Source organism: Antrostomus carolinensis, unplaced genomic scaffold (assembly GCF_000700745.2).
Source record: "Antrostomus carolinensis isolate BGI_N321 unplaced genomic scaffold, ASM70074v2 scaffold15510, whole genome shotgun sequence".
NCBI classification, from domain to species: Eukaryota; Metazoa; Chordata; class Aves; order Caprimulgiformes; family Caprimulgidae; genus Antrostomus; species Antrostomus carolinensis.
Window position 1 is genome coordinate 177 of NW_010287881.1, and position 23,691 is coordinate 23,867.

Below are 23,691 nucleotides of genomic sequence, written 5' to 3' on the forward strand. Positions count from 1 at the left end.
TAAAGCATATAAACAAAACCAGCCATTTCTCCCCCTGCCAAAAAAAAGAACTAACAAATATTCAGGGTATCAGTGTTCCTTCTCTTTTGCATCCCATCAGGATTTTTCCTAAAATGCAGTTTTCTTACTGAAAGGAATGGCTGATAATTTACAACAAATTATTAAATATGTAAAAAAATACATACAGAGACAAATGCAATATATTTAATTTAGAACCCTTTGTTCTGGGAAGGTTGGCTTTTTTTTTTTTAATAGATGAAGTGCATCAGGCCAAACACTTACAGACTGGTATTTGATATGGTTGTGCTACCCATTTTCTCATTCAAACATTCTTTTCTTTCTGTTTTTTATTGTACATTAACAACAGCAAAAGACCCTGAAGAATTCTGATTTATTTCTATGGCTAATGATTTCAAGATTATTTTCGGTGCCATATACTAGTCTATGCCAATATATATTGCCACAATTTAGTGATTGGTTTAGTAATCTAATTCGTTCATTTGCAATGCAGGTCACATGTGATCTTGATTTATGTCTGCAGATGAAATAGTTACATAAAAAATACCCACTTAAAAAAATAAATCAGTGATTTCTACCAGACAATTTTATGTTCAAGTTAATAGATACTGAATAAGCAAAAAAATTTACTGGATGTATCACTAAGAAGACCAGGAAGAGCCCGTAACAACAAAATCGGTAGTTAAATATGAAGCCATTTCATACTCCTAATTAAAACTACTTATTCTTTTCAATTCTATGCTTTCTACTTGAAAGTTGACAATACTCCAGGAAGTCTGAAACAAAATAAATTATTGTTTGCTTGTTTTGCTACTTGGACAAAGGTCAATAATACCTCAGGGCAAACACTGTCTATAGACAATCTCTTAAAGTAATTAAAATTGAAAGGAAAAGTCTTCCTAATGGCAAAGTACAAACCAGAACATTAAAGGCAGAATTTATGATTCACTGTATATATATATATTCAAAAATCTTCACAGTATGTGTATGCATACACTCAGATTGCCCTTAAAGCTTCCTTAACATCATTAATTTAACTTTGATTTACCTCAGAGTGTGCAGTAATCACTACTACATGGTTTTGTGCATTGGATAAAGAAGACCGTACGTACTGAGGCTTGACATGCAGATGACTGAACTTTTGCTTCCTTAGTCATTACTGTCATTTAGTAATTTTCTGCTATTCATCTGTCCTCAGCCAGTGGGAACCAACAGGTGTAACTGCCTCCCAAAAGTGGTTTTCATAGTTTAGTAACTTCCATTACCCATTAATGCAGCGTCAGCGTTCATGTAATTAGTTAACAAAAGCAACTGGAGAAATTTTGCAGGGTGATCACTTTATACTTTTAAGTCTTGTGCTTTTGAATTGCATTTCATGTGCTGTCTGGTTCATACTGATCAAGAAGTGGCTAGGACGGTTTGAAAAACATGCATGTGTTCTGGTGGTTTTCAGAAAGAAAATGATGCCTGCTTTTCTGTCTGCCGTTTCCAGAAGTGTGGTGCTTTAGTTGGACGTAGTATAGATGGGTCAGATATAGGAGCAAGTCTTGGACAGTCCCAAGATGAAGGACAAATTGTGTCTCTGTTGTGCAGATCTTTTGTGTGTTTGAAGGGCATGCACTGAGCTACAGAACAACCACCTTTAAACTGCAGTGATTCTCACTAAACATGATGCTATTCAGAGTGAAAACTGTGATCCCAAATCTTGAACCATTGCCTAGACTGGTGGGAAGAAGCCAACACTGTTAGGAGTAGTGCAAGAACTATTACAAAAAGAAGTCAAAAGGTGTGCACATCTGTTCGAATGCACAATAATTTTTTTATGGGTATTTTTGAGTATTGCTAGTAAAATAGCACTTACTTGCTTTAAACTGTGATTGCTTCATGTATCTATTAAGGTAAACAACCTCCCAAAAGACAGGTGATTTGCCCTTAATGAGACTAACCATGGAAAATTTCAAATGAGAAAGAAAATCTTGCTGAAACTTAGGAGCAAACATGAACTAAGGAGATTCAAGAATGTTTTGCAGCCTTCATACTTAGGCTTGTTGCCACATGAATGTACTATTTCTTAGTATATTACAGAAAAAATGAAATTGAAGGTAAAAATTTTGTTTAACTATGGACATTTTTGCTAGACAAGTTAGAATGTTTGGAAGAAGTAGTAGTATAATTTACATTTTAAAAATTAATATAAAATTTGATCCCTTCAGTATACTTAGTAGCCAGGTGCATGTTTAAGATTTTTATTTAACAGCCTAAATGTATGGATTTACAACTGTTCTTATTTTTGCTAAGTAGCATGATACACTTCAGCCAAAGTTGAGTTTCAGGAAGGTGGATACACAAGTGAATATGTGTGTTATCAAAGGAGCCATTTACAACAGAGAGACTACTAGTAAATATGAGGGTGTGAAAGGTATGGGACAACAAATGTATAAAAATTATTATTCAGAGTTGTTTCAATTTTCATAGTCCCCAGATTCATATTCTTCCTCATCTTCATCGTCAGAATCGTCATAGTAGTCCCTGTATTCAATGCTGTAGCTTGCACTTCTACTTCCAGCAGTAAATGCAAATGCAGAAGATGAGTCTGCAAGACATAATTGAATCCAGATTAAATTAGTTATAGATAGGAACAAAGAGGAAAGTATGGGTTTGGATCAGAAACACATACGGCAAGCTCAGTGTTTCTGAATCCTTGCTAAGTTATCTACTAAAAGGCAAGAATTTTTATCCAATGACTTAACCTCATACCACTGAAGCTCATGATATATTAGCAAATTTCTGTATCATTCACATTTCAAGATGTTGAAAATACATTTAATTCCCAATACTAGTAACCTCTTGAATTCAGCCCTCTGCAGATCCTATGCACATGAAAATATGACCAGAGCCAATAAAGCTTTGAAAACCAGTTGCAGAAATAAGGTCAGTGACAAACGCCTCCATACTAGGAGGTAAATACAAGACAATCCATCTTTATCCTGCATTTGCCAGGAAACCCAGTTCTCCCCAGAGGAAGAAGGATGTTAGTCTGCAGGACTGGGCCCAATGCAAAACAATAGTAAAGCTATTTCTTACATCTTTCCAAACACTCATTAAGGAACAACAACTGTTTCCTTCCTAATTTTTTGAAAAATAAACAGCTAAGCAGAACTGCCATGGTTCAAAGACTCCCTCAGCTACAACAGCTGTTGTTCTGGGTGCAGAGTTCCTACTAGTATCAAAGGACTTCTGTAGGGTAAGGATAGTGGAATAATATGTGTCTCAGCTGTGTGGCTATAATCCACAGTTTTCTGTTTTCTGGAAGCTGGTATAATTTGCAGAAAAATATTACAATATTAATCCCTTAGGGGTAAAGTAAAAGAAAAGCACAGAGAAAAGTTAAAATATGCACATCTTAAGATAATTTCTCATATCCTTCATTTGTATTCTGACACACCCATCCTTTGCATCCTGCTTGTAGGCATTTTTATATTCTTTGCATCCAAATAAAAGAAAAATACCATCAATGACTTTCAATCTTGCAGAGGCATATGTTGCACCATACTTATTTTTGGTGTGGCAGATGTAAATGCCTTCATCTGATTTTTTGAGGCCTTGAATCTGCAGCCAGCCTGTAACACCATACTTCTGAGGCCCACCTCTTGCCTTTGAGAAGAGAAAGAAATAGTTGAAATTAAGTAGGTAGGAGACACCATGCTATTTCTCAAAATAATTGTGGATGGATTAAACATTGTTCCAACCTTGGCTTTTTGTTTACTGCCATCATGCTTTGATTCTGTTTGGTTTTGCTGCCCTATGTTTTAACTTCTTACTGCTCTGTGCCTCGGAGTTCACGCTTTCTGTTTCCTTAAAACTTCATTGCCCTTCACAGTGCTTTCACTCCTGCTGCTTCTCATGCTACTGATTCCCAGCACTCCTCCTGTCTCTTGTCCCAGCACCACTTCTTGCTGCTACTCCAAAGCATTGCCACCTGTTCTCAGGCTCATGAATTTCTTCAGGATGAGAGCAGCAGTGAGTCTGGACAAGTTGTTCAGGGCTGAGGGGCCTGACCAAGCTGACACTCAGCCTCCAGCTTTTAATGGATTAGCAGGACATACCACAAGCTTTCTCACTTAATGACAAGCAGTTTCAGGTGACTTGGGCTAAAGTCTCTTAAAGGGGTGAGCTTTCTTTTCCAAACAAATAACATAAAACCATTAACAGTTGTTAACAGAGATGCTTTCGTGCTGACTCTAGTAATAGGACAGGTTAACAGGGTTCAGTTTAGCCTCTGAGGTGACCAGCATTTGGATATGGCTCCTTGCACCATTGTTTCTGAACAACTTCAAGTCAACTAATCTCACTTTTGTTCATGCTGCCTCTGGAAACATTTCTGAATAACTTAGGCTCTTAGTACTTCAGTGCTTTGGGTACTTTAATTAGGTTTTTCTGTGCATTTTCTGTCTACCTTTTTGTTTGGGTTGTGCCCCATGTCCATGGGATCTTACTGCTTTTGGGTTGTGTAGCTGGAAAGCTACATTTGCCATGCATTTCTCTACATAGTCTCTGTCTGTATTCTGGAGAAGGAATGCAGATGCAGGCTTCAGCCTTACTGCAGTTAGCCTTTACATCTGGCTTTTTTAGCTCGTCTCCCCAAAATGTTATTTACATTTAGAAGAATTAGTATTTTGATTTATTTAATTTTAGCTTGAACTTTCAGGCTATTTCTAGATTTGCTTGAAGCCTATACTAATGCCATTCTACTCTAACCCCTCAGATTAAAACACAGTGTCCTCCATAAAATGAGAAATTTTCTTTGCTTTCCTTTTGAACGCCTCAGGGAATGAACTGAAATGGCAGGTCTCCAGAAGCAGCATCTTGCAAAGGGGAAGTTTAGATACCTGCCAAAATTTTACTTCTCAAGAGTAGAAAAACTGCTCCTTCCCAGAATGCACCTTCTTTTAGGTAGTAGCCTAAATGGTTCCATTTATAAGTTTATTCAGTTTTTCCAGAATCCTACCTACATAAGGAGAATCTTCCATCTTTTCTTCCCTGAAGTGGGCCAGATGGTACCCTGGCTGTTATTTCTTCTGCTTGGACTGCCAAAGCAATGATCCTTGCACTGACTGAAATCGTAATTCTTTACGTAGCCAGAGGGCCCCTATTGGGAATCTTTTTATTGCAAGAGTATTGTATTCTGTAGGAGGAATACACTGATTAATCCCTCTACTCTTCATCCCAAACTGTATGACATGGAAAACTCAAGTTTTACCTGTACTGAGATGTGGGCGTCATCTCCTGGCAGGAACATTTTATTCCCCTTTTTTTTCCATTCAAGGTGTGGCATAGGATAGGCTGACACCTCACAGCCAAAAATGACATCATTGCCAGTGAAATTCTGGACATCCTGAGGTGGCATAGAAATAACAGGGGCTGCCAAGAACAGACAGAACAGTGCTTTAGAAGACAGTGAGCAAAAGACAACACAAACACAAAAACATGTAACATTAATTCCTACTTCACAGGTTAAAATATTTTCCTTTTCCCATCTCACACATTATGAAGAACCACATGATTCCAAGCAGCTTTTAAAGTTCAGAACATCTTGTGTCCTATTAAAGGGTGAACAGGCTTTTTTAAAACACTTACTTCGAAGGGCCCATCTGGCCTTCCTCTTGCATGTGATCATGAAACTTAAGGTGAAATTGAAAGTTTAATTTGTGTCTCATGAGCTGTCATTGTGGACTAGACTCAAGGGCCACCCATCGAGCAGACTACTCAACTAGACCTTCAGAGGAAAGTACAAGAAATTCTGTAGCAGACAATCACAGAGTAACTTGATTGTACATGAAGTTCTTTTTAGTTTCTGTTACATACTGAGCACATCATTGCATTAAACTTGCTAAATCTCGTCCTTATCTGTTACCCATAGAACTCACTGCAGCAAATTACAGAATAACAGCATTGATACGTTTTGTATTTACACTCATCCCCCTCCACTGTTTATTTATTGCCTCTGAATTATCCTCTCCCACTTTTTCCCAAAGAAAAAGCTGACGTTAACCACGAGAGGGAGCCAGTCCAGGGATTTGAAGACTGAAAAAATAAACTATCACCTGGTGCATTCATACATGATTTCAATACATATCCCTCTGTAAACATGTATGAATATGCTAAATATTAACAGGAGATGATGATATTTAGCAGCAGAGAGCAAAATAACATACCTACTGCTACCACAGCTTTCCTGTTTTTGAGATCTCTGCTTTTTTTTCTGATCTGTTTGTCCTCAGCAAGGATTGTTTTTCCTTCTAAAGTCTGTTTTCTATTTCCATACCCATGTTTAAAAAATGAATGCATTTTCTGAGCCATTAGACTTGTATCTAATTATTGCTTTTATTTTTGTACAGATCCCAGGTGCTTGGAAATAGAAACTTATGGTAAAGAATTAACATATTTTTACTTGCAATATTTAAATCGATATGTAGGTACAGCATTTATGCTTCAGCATTTGAAATTGTAAAAACCTATTCGGGGTTTTCAAGCAAAGTTTGTAATACATTTGTCAGTTTTTCAGGATTGATGTCTATGCAGAAAATATAAAATGCATACTGATTAAAATTAATTTGAAACAGATTATAAAGCAAGGTATCAATATCCCCATTTATGAATGCCTCATTAAACAATACTTCTACTCTTCAAAAGCAAGATTTTTCAAACTAGGACACTTAAACCCTTAAATGCTTGTTCTTTCATGAGAACTGTACATTCAGAATCTGTATATTATTTCAAAAATCTTGTCTTTGAATCAGCATTAACTGTATATCTTAGATGAGAATTTTTTTGCCTATGAACTTATCACATAGGGTCTGATATTAAAACATGCTTTGAAAATACTAAATCTCAGTGCAACCACACTCCTTTTAATGATACATCCAATGTAGTCAAGCTTAAAGTGTAAAAAAGAAACCAGATTTCTATTTTGACTCACATGAGTTCTTTAAATTATTCCTGTACAGAGACAGCATGAAAAGCTTTTTAAATAGGCAGATGTTGACTGGTTAGTACTTTTGTTCTGGTGCTAACACAGGTGTCCTACAGACATGGACAACACCAAAGTATTGCCAAGAAATGAGTCCTGCTTATGTGACTGTCTGCAGCCGAGGTCACCATGTGAGGCTGAGGGGTCTGGCCTCACCACGCCATGTGAACACATCCTTGGCCTCCAGGACACAAGGGTCTGAATTGCAAATTTACATTATAGTTGTTCACATATGAGAAACTTGTCTAGCTCTCTCTACCCGTACACCAAGATGAATTCCACACTGGAAATACCCCATCCTCCATTAACTATAAGGATAATCCAGGTGATTGCTTAGATGGAAATGTCTAGATGTAGTCAGAGTCCTCCCTAGCTGCCTACTTCTGTAGAGGTAGTTAAGGCTTTCAGAGACCAGGGCTGACCAGGACTGGCATCATGGGATATCAAACTCATAGCAAGTAGGAAGAACTGCAGCTTTATTCTAACCAAACTGCCTTTTCTGAAACTGAACGCACAATAAATACTTCCATTGTCTACTCAAACTTGAAGTACCTCCAGAAATAAAATAATAGGTGTCTCACAACACAGTTTTGCTGTATTTTACAGAAGAAAATTGAAGGAATGATGTATCATTTTAACATAAAGTTGCAAACTTCATTTTTGAGTGTTTCAGATTTTGTGTTCAGCTGTATTTTCCCATGCATATCTGTGTGTACTTTTTTTGCATAAGTATGTCTTTAGAAACAGATCTTTACTTTTGTGATAACCTCCCATTTTGATTCCTAGAGTAGATATTTTTTCTTGATAGCTATAGCAAACATTCTGATGTCACAGTGCCTGGAGGTGAATGTGCAATAGTTGCTCCTTTACTTTTACGTTCCCAGTCATGAATTATCCTCATGCGTTAACAGAAAACAAAGCAGAAGCCAGGAAAAGTCGAAATACTGCTTCACTTTTCACAATCAACATGAACCCAGTATCACTTGAGATTAATGAATTAGATAATGAATTTTTTCTCTTCAGTCCTATTAATTTTTGCTGATTTATGTCTGATTTGATGAAAATGGCAGAAAATTTCGTGGCTTGTTTATTTGTTTTTTTTTACTCCAAAGTTTACATTTAAAATAAATTACATGACACAGATAAATATAAAGAGAGTCCCTGCTAGATTGTTCTGTTACTTCATTAAATCATCAGCAAGAGAGGTTTGAATGTGAATGGGGATGGAGTAAGTGTGGAGAATCTATATATAATCAAAGCACTTAGTAACCTTGGTGAATTATTAGATAAACTGATCAAAACTAGTATTCAGGAAAAGAAGGGCTTTTTCAGTGTTTCTTTAGGGAGCTAGGCCTTTTTCTTCCCCTTTTTCTGGTGATAGATGGAAGATAAAAGGCTATACTCTTCTGATGAAAGGAGTTTATTGTTATTTATTTATTCATTGGTTGCTGTATACAATTAATCCATTTGGCATCAATAGGAAACAGCAGATGCTTTCAAGGAGAAATAACAAAACAAAGTACTTTGAGTTGAGTGAAGGTTATATTCATAGCTTGGTACCAAAACCCCACAGTGCTCAGTGTTTGTTTCTCATGCAAATTGGAGTCAGCAGCCAGCAAGTGCACGAGGTTGCTACTCTTAGATTCAGACTCCCTGTTGCCTTTTGTCATCAGCTGCAGCCGTGAAAAACCCGTCTGACTCACGGTGGGCTTTCACGTGCCCACTGCTGCTTCAGAGAGCTGCTGTGGCAAAGACAAGGCTTGCTGGTGGACTCTCACAGGGGACCAAGGCATGGTGCCCCTGTGGTAGCACCTCTGTGCTCTGCTGCTTGGCTCCTTCAGGGTCTAAAACAACATCTGCAAAGCCAGCAGGGACAACTGCTGCTCAGACGTTGGGAAGAGGGGCACTTGTGATCCCCCACTGCAGCAAGCCCAGCACCCACCGCAGGCTGAAGGGCTCTGCTGCAGCAGGGCCCGTATGCCAGCTGGGCAAGAGCCAAGGAGACAGGCCCCCATTTTTCTTAACTAAACTCTGCACAGCACTGACATGGCTATGAACTTTCCCCCAGGCTTCTGTGCAATTCAGTAAACTGAGCCATCCCAGGAAGTGTCTCTGCATTCCTGGAGAGAGGGTCCAGCCTTTCTGGGGACCCCGGGAAGCAGCGGGAAGGCACTGTGAGTGATGCCTGCATGCAGAGCAGCTGAACTCATTCCTCCTGCCTGATGATTGGTTTTATGTGCCTCAAGGGTGACCACAAGGCCTGGTGGATGACAACACCAGCAATTAAAAGTGGTAGTACTTCCAAATTAAAGCTCTTTGTACGTGGCCGGCTCTGTTTAATTAATTAGAGCAGAGCATTGCTTTAAGCCTGTATGCCTGAACAGCTGCCTCAGCTGCAAAGTTAACATCAGTTGCTACTTGAGTGGCAATTCTAACTGAAATATTCCTGAAGGGCTTATGCAGTGAGAACTACTGCTATTTTAATCCCAAATAAGAACACTTACTCGAACACTAACAGGCTTTCAGTCATACTGTGGGCTGGTACACATTGAGTTTGTCAGTGGCTCTTTACTGAAAAGCCTCATTTCCCAGCTTAATACCCTAATGGCAAATAAGGGATTCTTTAATGGATGTTTCTTTTGCAACTAGAGAAAGAGGAAAGAAGTCTGGTGTTAGCTGTTCATCACTTCTCCTTTTAAGCATTCAATATCCAGTGTTCATTTGATATAAAAGCACAGCATACAGTATAAATTGGAGGCAACAGATTGCTAGCAAGGAGTGGGTAAAATGTACCCGTGTTACTCTCATATGTGGACCTTTGCCAGAGGTTCAATTTCACATTCCCAGAACTGTGACCCAGAGACCTCTTCTACTGCCTTCATTTGAGAAAATATTTCATTAACTTAAAAAAAAAAATATCTCATTCAGAAAACAAAAGCCTGTTCATTTTTTCGTTTTAATTTTATATTCATGTGATTTAGGTGAAAGGTGCCCAGAAGTAAAGACTTGTAATAACATGAAGAATGAGAACAGTGTATGAGCAAAAGGCAGGATTCCCCTGTACAAGCCAGCTAAGAATCCTTCCAATAACAATCATTGCAGAGAACTGTTCAGGCACTCTAAGCATTTTTAGGGAAATTGTTTCAGTTTTATTTTGTTCTAATATCTGGATTTTATTTCATGGGTTAGCTAGATTTTTTTATTATAAAATTGGATTACTTTGGACTTTTTTGTGAAAAGAACAGACCTGTTAATTAAGCCTTATCTTCTTCTATTTCTTCAACTTCACTAATTACCATATATACACAGAGGTGGGTACACACATGCATGCACACACATATATACATACATACATGTACATGTGTGTGCATATATGAATGAGATCTACCTTGCTATCACCACTTTAATATCAGGTCAGTCCTCATACAGTAATAATAATTTATCTAGTCCTCCCAGACTATCCTATCAGTTTACCTGCTCCCAGCTACACATACAATTTTTGTAGAAAATATCTCATACTCTGCATATTCAGAGCAGAACTGATCTGTAGATCTATGGCTTATTAGTCACCATGTGATTTAAACCCATTTGCCTAATATAGAGGCTTATAACATACAAGATTGAGTACCAGCTGCTAAACCATGTTTAACACAAAGTAGTATTATAACAAAATAACCATAATTGTAACAAAAATGTGGTATTAGTTTAATGAAATTAGACTAGAGTGTCTAGTAACACATCTGAAAACAAGAATTTAAGTTTGAAAGAGCCTCTGTACCTGATTCACATGGTCCTTTATGCTTCATGCTGATATTTCTTTTCGTAGCATAAGCCTTGTTAAATTGACAGATATTCTCGTAGGTTTTCCCTTCAGGTCCGCAGATACTCTCCTGAGACTTGCACACACACTGGGGCTCAGGGACTTCCCCAAACCTTGCTTCGTCAGCATCCAACCTGCATTCAAGGTTTTCCCCACATTGCCCGTAAAAATGATTGCCCTGATCCAAGTCGCAGATCTGACCTTCCACATTTCCACATTCGGGACAGCAGCCACAATGGTCCAATACAGTCCCAGCTGGACAGTCTTTAGGCTCAGAGCAAAGTGCCAAATCACATTTTCCACAGCTATCTCCTTCCCGTAACAGCCTCCACCAGCTTCGGTGGTACAAGGCAGGGAAACTCTGAGAAACCTGCACCAGTACTACCAGCATTGCTGTAACCATCGGGTGCTTCATCTTGAGAATGTAATGAACAAGCAGAAAAGGTCCTTGGATTAAAGCCAGGGGAGGGGGGGAATAAAAGAAAAAAATAAATAAAAGAATGAGCTAGTGAGAGAAAACCATCACAATCCTTTTTCTGTTTTAGAATATAAATTCTACTGCAAACACAGGCTTCAAGAAGAATTTAGCATCAGATTCCTAATCTGGAACTGATAATAAAAATAAATACAAACCACCAGCTTTTCTCTAATGCAGTTTGGAATGCGAGTATTGCTTGCACAGAAACCAAACTGCCCCTTCTGACAGCTGAGTTGAAGCCCTCTGAAAAGCTGTTTACTCATTGTCTCCTTGAGCCAAATTTGCAAAGTATTGCTTTACAGAAACAACATTATATTGCAGCTATTATAGAAAGAGGAACCAAGTTCATTAGTGTAAAATTGAGAAATTAACTGCTATGAGGTCCCGTCCCCCCCATCAGTTGAAAAAGACAGTCACAAAAAGATAAACAAAGTAGCACCCAAGATACCAATACTGTAAAGCTGAACCAGTGCTCTATAGACTGGAGCAATATTTAACACCGAATTTCATCCATTAATTATCACAGCTAGGGGGTTCTGAGTTAGCAATTTACTTACAGGCTCTTTACAAGCAAGGGACAATCCAAGAAAGCTGGAACTGACTTTAAACTCTTGGATTTAAGATGAGAGCTGCCTAAACCCATTAAAGAACCCATTGTTCTCTCTACATTTAGCTTATTTTCAATGTTTATGGGCGTCTGTGGTTTGCAACCCAAAATAATGTGGTCCACGTTTAGCTCTAAGAACAAAGTGCAAAAGGTTTAGAGCATAGCCAAACATGAGCAAGTCATCACTATCTTTAGACACACCAGAAGGAGGTTTTGCTGAAGTATTAGATGCATCACTTGTCTTTTCATAACACTTATCTGTCTTTGTTTCTTAAGATATACTTAAACTGTGAGTTATGAAGGAGGATGAAAGAGGTAAGTGATTTCTTTTCTTACTTTTTCTGTGCTTAAATTTCTGCCAGTTCAAGGAGATGGGTTTGCAGGGTCCTTTCTCACCAGGCGTTGCACTTTTCTTTGCATGTCTCAGGATTTAGCCACACTCCCTGTCATCCTACCTCATACCAACTCTCCTCCCTTGCAGTGCTGAGGATATTTCTTGTCTATAGCCAATAGGCTGCTGTTACCATTGTTATAACCATGTCCTGGGAAGATGCATCTCTCAGTGGAGATGCATCTTCCTATCTGTTGGAGGTAGAAGTGAAGCATAGTGGACCTACAGCCCCTGCAAATATGCTCAATAGCATGGGTCAAGGATCACCACTCCCTACAAATATCTTTGTGTGTTTGTTAGCTTAAAATACATCTACATACATCACATTTTCAATATACACGTATAAGGCACTGTTGACAAGATGACTAAGAAAGAAATCATGCTCGTCCCTACTTGTCCTGTCTACAAGCAGCTTTTTCTACTCTTTTTTAATTCATGGTACTTAGCTGCTTACGTAAGCTCAGCAAAGGATGCATTTTGTTGTACCCAATTTACCTCCTCTGGTCACGTGTGCAAAGGCAAATCTTTCGGGAATGAATGCTTACTTTCCATCCCAAACATCTTTGTGGTGCTTCCCAAGTTCAGCTTCATACCTTCTGCTCCAATTGAGATTACCTCTTACTTGAAGTAAAGTAGCAGACTGCTTCAAAATCAGTTCCTCCTCCAAAACTGCATACAATGTAATTTCCTTCTGGCCTACACTGGTGGTGTACTGCTTAAAGTCATCCTGGAGAGACCTACAGGGAGCTGCTTATTTCTGTGTGACGGGTGTGCTAATTCATATTCTGTAATACATGTTTTTGCTTTGAACACAGAGTCAGACTGTAAAGGAGTAAATTATGTGTGTGATTGATGCTTTTAACATTAAGAGTCAGAAAAAAAAGTAACCACTGAATTTAATGGGAAATTGATTTCTTATCCCATCTTATTCTGTTTCATGTGTTTTATTTCACACTTCCTCATCAAATTCTAATTGGACATGTAGTTTTGCATTATAGGGTCTACTCATCACTGTCTATTTTGTTGTTTTTGCCTACAACTGTAGGGGATGAGTATCTATAGGAAAAAGATTTGCTAAGGCTCATGCAAAGTAAAAAAAAAATGTTTATAGTGGTTAAACCATATATGCAAAGCGGAGCCAAAGCAGGGAGGGGCTGCAAGCCAGCACCACCTCCATGAAGGCTGAACTTTATCATTTTCCAGGAAATGTGTGATTTGAGGGCTGTAAAACAAAAGTATACAATGAAGTACCTCCTGTGTCCTGGCACTGAGGAAATCCATCATAAATATCCTTGAAAGCATTTTTGGCATTTATCTGACTAATGTGCTCTGAGAGCTTGGTGGGTTCAGCCTCTAAATTAAGAATGGAGTATGCCTCTGGTCTAGTTTGAACAGCTGCCCTGTGGCAGGTGATTTACAGCTGAAGGTTATCTGGCCACTGATTCCTGAGCTCACCGGGAAGAAATTGAGACAGGGAGAGGTTAAAGCAGCCTGGTAGATGTGGGGAAATGGCCTGAAAGCTCTCTAAAATGGCTTTCATCAGCAAGCCAGCTATGACTCTCCACACTGGATGGTTGTGTGGCATGGTCAGAGCAAAGGGGATAAAGGGCGAGCAAGGAAAAAGAGGAGGATGTGCAGCTGGGTTTGAACTAAAGGCATAGTCCCATCTGGTTCAGTAATAAAATATGCATTATTGCAGCATGTCTCTAATCCCTGAAAGTTGCTTTGGTGGATTTGGTGGGAAAAAAGTGTTGATTTTAATCACAAAACTTGAATTATCTTAACCCTAAATATCTCCCAGAATTAAACACCAGCTGCACTGGATTAATGTAACTAGTTGAGCTGCAAGACAGGCACCAAATTCTGCTTTTCAGACCCCCATCCCCCAAATGCTGCCTGGAGAGCTGACAAGTACCAACGAGGCCTCCATGACCCCTCCAATGAGGGAAGGAGGTAAGCAGCTGTAGTGCATGAGAGGAGCTTTCTACCATCGGCTGTGAAATAATGTTTAGGTGAACAATTTCTTTAACAGCCAGGTTGAACAGCATTAGTGTCCCCTTGGTCTCAGCAGGGAGGGTAGTGCTGGCCGTGCTGCAATTTTCCTGTTTTTTTTCTGGGTATTTCCATATGGTGTAATCTGCACAAAGAATTCTGCCACCATCTTGGGGAAGGGGCAATAGCTGAGCTGGATGACAGGCAGTGAGGGGACATGGCAAAATGGCCCAGTGCTTCCTGTAGCCTCAGACTGCATCTTCCTTCCACCAGGACAGCACAGTGTCTTGCAGAATAATTCCTGTAAGTGAATTGTTAAGGAAATTGTATTCCTATTCATTTCCTGCCTTCTTCTTGGGGGCTGGTGTTATGCTAAGCTGCTGACTTGTATTGCATAATTGTACTTTGCATGGTAATAGGAAAGGTACGTGGCTGATGCAATTTGAAATCCTATTGCTAGTGGTTCCTGAGGTACTGCTCTTTCAGGCAAAACATGGTTCAGGTCTTTGTTCTGTTTTTATTTGTGCCAATGTGAGTTTTATATAAGTATGGGTTTCTGAATCTGGCTACTGCAAGACTCACAGATATGGTTCTTACACAGACATGTGCAGGAGCCCTGTAAAGAATAATGGGAAAACACATTTTGGCTGACTCAACATATTTCTATCAAAAAAACTTTGTATGTGTATTGTATGCACAAGAGAAGCATTAAAGAAAATTAATGTTTCATCTGTTATGCTGTGTAATAGCAGACTACAGGTGGCTGTGCCTGTTGGGTATATGCATTACTTAATACTATACCAGTCTCTGAGGATGGTTTTTCCCCCCCACAGTATCCAGAATTGAGCTTCAGTTGAGGTACTCAGATCACCTGAAAACAGTATTTGGTTTTGTAGAAATAAATGGCAAATGGTGGAGATTAATGACAGATGAGACAAAAATGGTCAGATGCCATTTGTGGGTACCTAACAACTGCCGACCACCAGCGATACAGACACAAGCAGTCCTGGGATCTCCAAATGTTGCTTTTTTTGGTGCCAATACGATTTGCTGACACATTGCTTCCATTAATCTCATCATTAAAGCTGTAAGCACATGAAGTATGAGTTAATTCTAATGTAACATGATTATTAAATCCATTCATCAAAGGGAGGAGATCCGTAATTAACTTATTCTCCAGCATCAAGTAAATGATTCTGCTGTGAGCTTTAAGAAAGCAATTGTTCACTAATATGCAAAATACAGTGGGACTATTAGACTATAAGCTGCATAATCATATAATTAAATTATAAATTTTGCATATTTTAATAACATATATTTTAATTATTTTCTGTGTAAAGTTAAAATGGAGGGTCATTATTTTGATGTGAGTGGGGTTTTTTGGCTTTTGGTTTTTGTTGTTTTTTTTTTCTACTTCTACATGTAGTTTACTGAAAATGAAAGCTGGGGGGAGTGGAAGTTGATGTCTGTCTCCTGCCTAAAAGTGGACTGTTTTCACGTAAGGCTTTGGCTAGGCTTTTGGTGACTTACCTTGGACCTGTCTCCAGCAGTGTCTGACTATAGATTTCTTCTGTTTCACAATTTGGCTTCATTGTTAGTGACTGTAGGCATTCAAATTTTAACTTGCAAAGACAAAAGAAGGGCCTGCTAGTACTGTTCTAGCACCAAATGCTTGGATTTGATTTAATACAGACTTACTGATTCCTTTTCACACAAACAAGTCTGGAAATCTCTTTTCACAAACTAGTATGTCCTTCCAAGGGGCCAGGTATTTCAAGGGTTCTTTTCAAGCCTGCTTCACACCTCTGCTGTCCTTTAAGTGGACCAATATCTGAAGGCTTTGTAGTTTACCCAGAAACAACCGAGCTTCCTGTCCCATAACAGGGAGGTGATGCTGGCAACATGTAGGGAGTCAGCAGTAGGTAATCAAGCCATTCTTTTGAGAGGTGAGAGTTATAGTGAGGAAACTTGAACAGAAAGTATCAGGAGGGCATTTTCCCCATGTGTCCTGCCCACAGTTCCCACCTGGCAGATCTTAGTTGCTCATCTTAAACTTCCTCTATACACTTTAATCACAAGTACAATATAGAAACCTCATTCTCCTTCCTCTTGAGGGAGGGGAACATGAAGGTCTGTCCACCTTCTGCCTTAATTTTCAAGGGAAGAGCATCCCTGTGTTTTGCACAGACCACAGTGTTTTCAGGTATCATGTTTTACTGCAGCAGATGCAGTGAAACAATTTGTGTGTCCAAAGGCAGTTGCCGTCTACATCAACAGTGACACAGGAGTGCTATCAGGTACAGCAGGGCTTCGAAGACACCAGAGTTGGGGAAAATGTATCAAACCTTGCCACATAAAAACAGACAAAAAATGAAGAGCACAAGAGTGGGTCAATGGGCTGGAGGGCCTGGAGGCAGTGAGCAGGAAGGGGTGGGGATACAGGTAAGGCCCTGAGGTCCCCAGCCTGTCCCAGAGTTGTGGGTGGCACCCACCCCTGTCACCGGGGGATGGATGGCATGAATGTGAGAGTGGCTAGCAATGTCCATGTGTGCTCCTTGCTATTCTCAACCCCTCCTGAGTGCAACTTTCATCAGTACATTTAAAGACTGGCCTGGTCCTTATTGCAGACCTGCAGCAAGCATGCTCTAAACATTTGGAGACAGGTTGGAAGAAGGCAAAAAACAAGCAAACAAACCACAAAAAACCCCAAACAAGACCAACATGGTTCTGGCCGTCCCCATGTTTTATGGTGCTTCCACCTACCAAAGACTGAAAAGTAATGTTAGCTCTGGCCAGTGGCCACTGAGAGCCAGGTGCCTTTGTGTGTATCTGTCCATCTGGTCACCTCCAGAGTGACAGTGAGAAGAGGCAAACAAGAATAAGTTTAAGCCTGAATATGATTCTAGTGGTGCTACTAGTTGCCTGTACCAGCAGAGTTCTTAAAAAGAGCAAAACACAGTGATTCCTGGGAAAGCCTAATAGAGGGAAATCTCTGAATCTTGCAGACAATGAATATAGAGTAATTTTTCTTGGCAGCCTTCATGTTGATGGATAGGATTGTTTGCCTTGTTGAGTTTATATAAGAGCAGCTGATATAAAATGACTTCATAGCTGGATGAGAAGTTTCATTTCAAATATTATCGTTTATGCCTCTGGCAATGCTGTGGTTTAACCCTGTTATTACTGGGAACTAAATCTTTGGGATATTCTAACTACAACTGCAGGGCCTGTTTGATCTACCCAGCAAAGAATATTTTCCAAAGCAATGGAAACTTTATAATGGAAAGTCTCATTAGCAAAAACTACTTATCCCTAAAAGCATCCAGGAAATCAGGCACAGAGAGGAAACTTGGGGGATTTTTCTTCAGCTTCACCTGCTTTCTCTCGACATAGGAACACTGAAGAAAGTAGTGTTTTCCGTTACAGCGAATGTACAGGTAGACTGTAACAATCCTTCTCTAGAAAAGCAACTAGAAACTAATTTCCGATATAAACCAAAATTCTCTCAGCTTGTCTCTGCTGCTCATGAATCTTGCATAAAATACTCTTATATTCTTAAATGATTCACTTGCCCCTTTGGAGCGTGCAGAGCTAAGGGCTGCAGTCAGTGAGGTCCACAGCCCACATGGTGTTGGTAGCATCCCTGTAGCCCCAGAACAGTCTGGAGAGGCAGTGTGGGACCTCCTGGAGCTGCCAGCTGGGCTGAAACCTCCTTTTCCTCAGGCTAAACCATAAATCAGACTACTTCTTCCCCTGTCTCCCTCAAAGACACAATTAGCTCTGACCATTGTTACAAAGGGTAGTCAGTCTGCAACAGACACAGGTTCAGCCTGTGAGCTCTCGTAATAAAACTTCCAAAGAAGTCTTGCAAAAAGCCTGTTACCTGAACAGCAGTCACAAAGTGACCCAGCAAAGAAGCTGGTGAGTAGGAATCTACCTCCCACTGCTGTGCTGCTGTTGGAATTGTTCCAGAATTTCATACTTCTGACAAACATCTATGTTCATCTGTGGTCAGAGAGCTTGAAGAGAGATGCACTGTGCTGTCCAGTGTAGGGGACTCGTGGTTCTGTATGGGGAGGGGAGACTTTGCTGGCTTTAGACTGGGATGGTTCAGGCACATGTTAATTATGCAGCTATAGGAGGTGGAAGTTATGAAAGAGGACAGGAGGAAGCTTCAGAGGGAATTATGACAGAAAAAAAAAAATGTTTGAAACAAGCTTGGAAGGGCAGCACTCACCACTGGAAAAAGGGCTGAGAGCACAATTATTCCTCTTGCTGTTAGACTCCTACCTGTTCTCAGGAGTTTGTGTGTGGTCTACAGACAAATAGGATTGCATCAAAGAATCCTGCAGATTTGCATTCCTGGGCTGTTGGGCTCACGCCTCCGGTCAGAAGGAGTAATTTCCAGATAAGGTAATTCATCTAAACACTTGGAGGTTAAAGAAAGAAACAAAACAATCAATGATGCATCTCTGTCACAAATGCTGAAGACCATATTGTGCCTTTGGGAAGATGAGGATTGTCTAGGGATATTTGCTGTTCCTACTTTTCATTAATGCTTGTGCTCTTGAGGTCAGGATGGGGCAGGGCTCTGTGTTGGATTTCCCAATATCTAGAAGCCCAGCACTAGTCCTGGTCCCTTTACTAGCCTGCTGTTTCTGAGGGCTACAGTAATGGGAGTAGTTTATCTGTGATGAACAAAGCTCTTAGCTTTGCATATTTGTTCCTAATAAAAGACATGGAAGCTGGAAACATCATTAGGTGAGGGAATATGAATGAAAGATATGTGTGAGCATGAGTTAAGAAGTAAAGGCCTGAGCCCACTTAAATCAGTAGCCAGACTGCCATTAACCTATATGTGCTCAGGATTTCACCCAGCGCTTTCAGCTTAGCCAGCTTCCTGTTTGAGTTGGCAGGGCAAATGTCTTTGTCCCTGTCCAGCAGGGCGTACTTCAGGTTGTTTTTCTGTCCAGGCTGATGAAACACTTATAGAAGTCTCTGTCTATTCCAGCCATAGAGTGGATAGAGATACCAAACACAAACATCTTGCATGCACTGAAAGTCATAATGTTCTTGCATTAAATGCCAACCTACTTGTCCTTAAGTAGGTGTGTAAAAGCACAAGCTGTCTTGAAGAGCTGGTCTGGTCTTAACACATTTCATGACAACTGACACAAATCTACATCTGCACTGAAGAGGCTTTCTATGAAGTGATTACCTCAGCATATAGAAAATACCAGTTAAATGGTATCCATTGATGCTGCAGGAGTGGATTACTCCTACTATATCACTAGAGTGAAAAGGATACTGCTGTCTTGCTGCTCTCCTGTACCACAGCGCATTGCAAAGATAGACCCACTCGTGTTTGTTCTTTGGAGCCATGGGTTATGGGCTGCAGGAAAAGAAAATGGCAGGACATCTATGGGAAAATCCAAACTGATAGTATGGAGCCAAAACTTACTGTCCTCTTGGGTGTTGAGGTCCTACAGCAATGATGAGAGCCACCTGCATATTCTGACCCTATCTCCAGAGCTTTAATTCCATGTTCTCTGAAGGCTGAGGCTTTGTTTTCTGGAGGTCTCAATCCAATAAGTACATTATAGAGTACCAAATTAATAAAAAAGTGCATGTTTTGTAATTGAGTGGAACTAAAAAAAAAAAAAAAAATAATTAAAAAAATACAGGCGGTTTCCATCCAAATCCCTCTTCTGGTAGAGGTTTGGGTAAATGGAGGGACTCCGCAGTGTGACTGAAAATAACCCCCCTACAACACCCTGGAAAAAACAAAACCAGATGTCTTCTGGATTCATAGGCTTCTAGAGCGACAAGTTCTCAGGTGATACCTCCAGACAGTTCAGTGCTAAGCAGATGCAGCTGCCCAGCAGACCCAGGTAAAGCCCTGCCCTTGTAAAGGCAGGAGTCAGGACCTCATGGTGCTGCTGCACGCTAACTCTGAAAATCTCTTCTGTTTTAAAACTGCAGCAGTATACACATGTCTCTGCTTAGGATCTGGGATCTCCCTGTAGAGTATGCTCATATTATACAAAAGCCTTTCTTTTGGAGGAGAGAAAAACAATTCTGCATCTAAAACTAGATTTGCTTCCTCTTCTCAGTTCACAATTCATAACTCTCTGTAGATTCAGCTTACTAGTAGGGATGATCACTGTTGTGGTTTAATCCCAGCCAGCAACTAAGTACAACCCAAATGGCAGCTCCCAAAATATGGATTTCTTGTTTGCAGTCCTAAGTATCTGCACTAATCTGATGAGGAAAATAAGACATAACACAGATTGTTGTGCCCAACCAAAGCAGCTTGCAGTTCAGTACTGATTACTCCTAGTGAATTGCTAAGTGAGTAAGACACAGTTAAAGAGGTTTTAAACCACAGGAACTTTGAGGAAAATTGCAATCTGTTTGAGGTCTCAAAAGGGGAAAGAGAAAGAAAGAAAATGCATAAAATTATTCATGACAGACTTAACAATCACCTCAGATTAAGAAGAAACCCATTGTCTGATCCTAAGTGTAACAACAGGTTGTAATTCAAAACAGCCTTTATTCATTAATGAATAGAAAAGTTATTTTGGTGAGAATTTGGAGAACACCTGTACCAATTACCAGCACTAAACAGTCTTTCCTTGTAAAGACGTGACTTGCTGTCTGGCTGTGTGTTGTGACACTAAATACAGTAAACAAATGAGAGTGGTTTCTGCTACTAAATCAATCAGTAGGCTTGAGCATTCCTTACAGCAGATGGTAGTGTTTGTATATACAAATACCTTTTGGAAACCATAATGTAAACCACATGCTCTGAAACAATAGGATTCCTGAGCTGAACTCTTCATCCTTCTGAAAATGAACAATAACACTCTCTAAGCTCAGACTGGCAGCTGCTGCAGCAGGACCAGCTCCTGCTTATGTTGGGGTGAAGTGGGCATAAGAAGAGTTAGGAGAAAAACAAGGGTTGGGGGCATAGAAGGAAAAAGGGGGATGTTGGGATGTACTAAAAGGTGTTATTTCTCTATCATTCACTGCTACACTTAGATGTGTATTTCTTGTGTGTTAGCCTGTTTTAGCTCTCTATAGTGCAAGCTCCTTCATATTTTAAACTGGATAAATTAATCCCCAAAATGCTTTATGCTGCTATGGCTAGACTGTGTTTGGTCCCTGTGCTAGCTATAGGCGACTCTCCATAGCATATTATGAGGCTTTATATTCCTCTGGGTTTCACCAGATACGAGCATTTGCATCTCTGCAAAGCTCCTCAAGTTACCTGCTACCTGACTGCTGCTGACTATCCATCATGCTTTCCTGTGCTAACACAGTCACAAGCATTTCCCCACAAAGTGCAAATGTGCAATTGTGTACAAATGTGCAATTGTGTGCAAATGTTCTTAAAAACAGACAGAGAATCCACAAGCTGGAGCTTTAGGAAGTACATGTAAGGCAAGGTTACAGCAGACCTGAACATCGTTGCAAAGCAGAACTGTCTCCAAAACCAAGTCAGTCTTTCCTCCATACATTCACATTCTGCCAGAAGCACAAACAAACTGGCACCGTGGTGCAGCAGTAAACGTTAGAGGTAATTCTGTCCTGTGTCTCCTCCAGGTTAATGGTGTAAATTTCCCTCAGAGCTATAGGGCATGGGATCGGTGGGAGATGAAACAGCTCCTCACTCGGGAACCATCAGCCTAGAGGCTCTTTCAGAGTGTAAGCTGCTGTTCAAAACCCCTCGTGTTCCTTGTGGAGTCTACGCAAGGCTGACTGACCTCTTGGGCAAAACAGAGCTGTGTGCAGCGCTTACCTGTGGCTTTGCTGTCACTTGCAGCTCACATGTTACACATCAGGCCTTGTGGGAAAGGCTGATTTTTGGTTGGTGTCTGTCAGGATGTCAGGGCTTATCTTTGCACACCAGTAACATGGAAGCTGCTCTGTGCTTCACACCTGTCAAGATAAGAAAGTCTGATCTTGAATTCAGTGGTGCTTCTAGCTTGTATTAGACAATACCTAAAAGAGACAGGAAAGACTTGGGATTGCACAATGCCTCATCCTGATTGCTCTGAAGAACGTGCATGGACTCACAGTGCTCATCTGTCACTGTCCTCTACCAAGCACGACGTGTGGGACAGCAGCCACACCAGTAATAACACCAGGCTGTTCCAGGACATCAATGCAGCTAAGCTGATTTGCTTCACTGTAGGATGCATTAGCAAAAATTAATTTTGGTCCCTGTGACATGACTGATGTACCTGTAACAGGATAAAGGCTAGGTGGCTTGCTTCATTTTTCTCTTACTTTCCATATGTTGTCCTTGCTGAGCATCAGTTTGACCACTGAAACGGCCTTAGGAGCACTCTGTGTGCATCCTGCTGAGGCCAGAGTTAATACCTTGTGTTACAGCAGGGCTATATAGGGAGACAATCATGTGTGAGAAAGTGGTGAAGTCCACCCATGAGAGAGAAAACTATATGTAGGGGCAAATAAAGCAGGAGTTCACACTTTTTATATTTTAAGAGTTTCTGAAGTAAGATATTTCCCCTGGCCAACCCAACAGCTCATTAAGAATATCCTCATGTCTGAAAAAACACCTCCTTCCCCTACTGCCTCCTGTCTTTCCATTCCTTCTTGAAGATACCAAAATCAGCAATAAATGAGAATAAGACAGAGCTGATACTTTTCAAGACAACATGCTGTTAGCTAGGCTGGGTCAATAAAAAACATTTTGCTGCACAGAGGTATAACTTGGAACAAGTCCTGAGCAACTTCAGAGCAGCAAAGTTGTAACAAAAGCTGCATCGAATGAAAGCAAGCCTTGAGAGCAGCAGTCTGCTATAACATACAAAGAAATTCCTTTGTAAACATTAATATTTGGTGGCTGGTGTAGAACACATAAGGGCATTTTAGTTGGGTTTTAAAGAAAGAAATTGAAACAGAAAGGAGGTAATGGTTTTTTTAATAGAGGATCTCTCTGGGGGTTTGTGTTCATATCACAAACACTCACTTTATTACATTTTATGGAATGGACTTTAAATGCCAGTATATACAAGCCAACATTTCATTATTGGAGTTTGTTTATTCACTTGCCATTGTCAGTCTGTTCCACTTTTTCTTCTTGTGCTGCTCTTTGCAAAAGCTGTGATTTATGAATATGTGGTTTAGATCCTTCACAATATAGGGTGATGAAGTGGTTCAATAAAAAGTTATTAAAGCAAAAAAAAAAAAAAATCTATAGTTTTGCATGCTTTGCCCACCTTCTATAGGAAACCCCAGTAAGAGGCTCTTAAACTAAGCAAACACCACGTGCACGATGCTGTAATACAAACTCCACGCTGAGAGGCCTCACCCCGCCAAAATTCCT

At 40.1% G+C, this 23,691-nt stretch overlaps 1 protein-coding gene across 1 annotated transcript; it reads right to left on the reverse strand.

Annotated features, from left to right (window-relative positions):
* Positions 1–2,453: 2,453 nt before the first annotated feature.
* On the reverse strand, positions 2,454–11,623 carry LOC104522435 (kazal-type serine protease inhibitor domain-containing protein 1). The gene is made up of 4 exons (XM_010164728.1): positions 10,827–11,623; positions 5,279–5,439; positions 3,528–3,672; positions 2,454–2,611 (listed from the first exon to the last, which is right to left on the reverse strand). Exons 1-4 carry the CDS (start codon positions 11,281–11,283, stop codon positions 2,481–2,483), a joined length of 894 nt encoding a protein of 297 aa, XP_010163030.1. The 5' UTR covers positions 11,284–11,623; the 3' UTR covers positions 2,454–2,480.
* Between the last annotated feature and the right edge of the window lie 12,068 nt (positions 11,624–23,691).

Bases quoted from the DNA above. Each gene is read 5' to 3' on its own strand.
- LOC104522435 (XM_010164728.1), bottom strand. From the start codon at position 11,283: ATGAAGCACCCGATGGTTACAGCAATGCTGGTAGTACTGGTGCAGGTT. The intron at 5,440-10,826 runs GTACAGAGGCTC...TGTTCTTGGCAG, and splicing joins TAAAGGACCATGTGAATCAG to CCCCTGTTATTTCTATGCCA. The intron at 2,612-3,527 runs GTATTTTTCTTT...TATGTCTTGCAG, and splicing joins AAGATTGAAAGTCATTGATG to ACTCATCTTCTGCATTTGCA.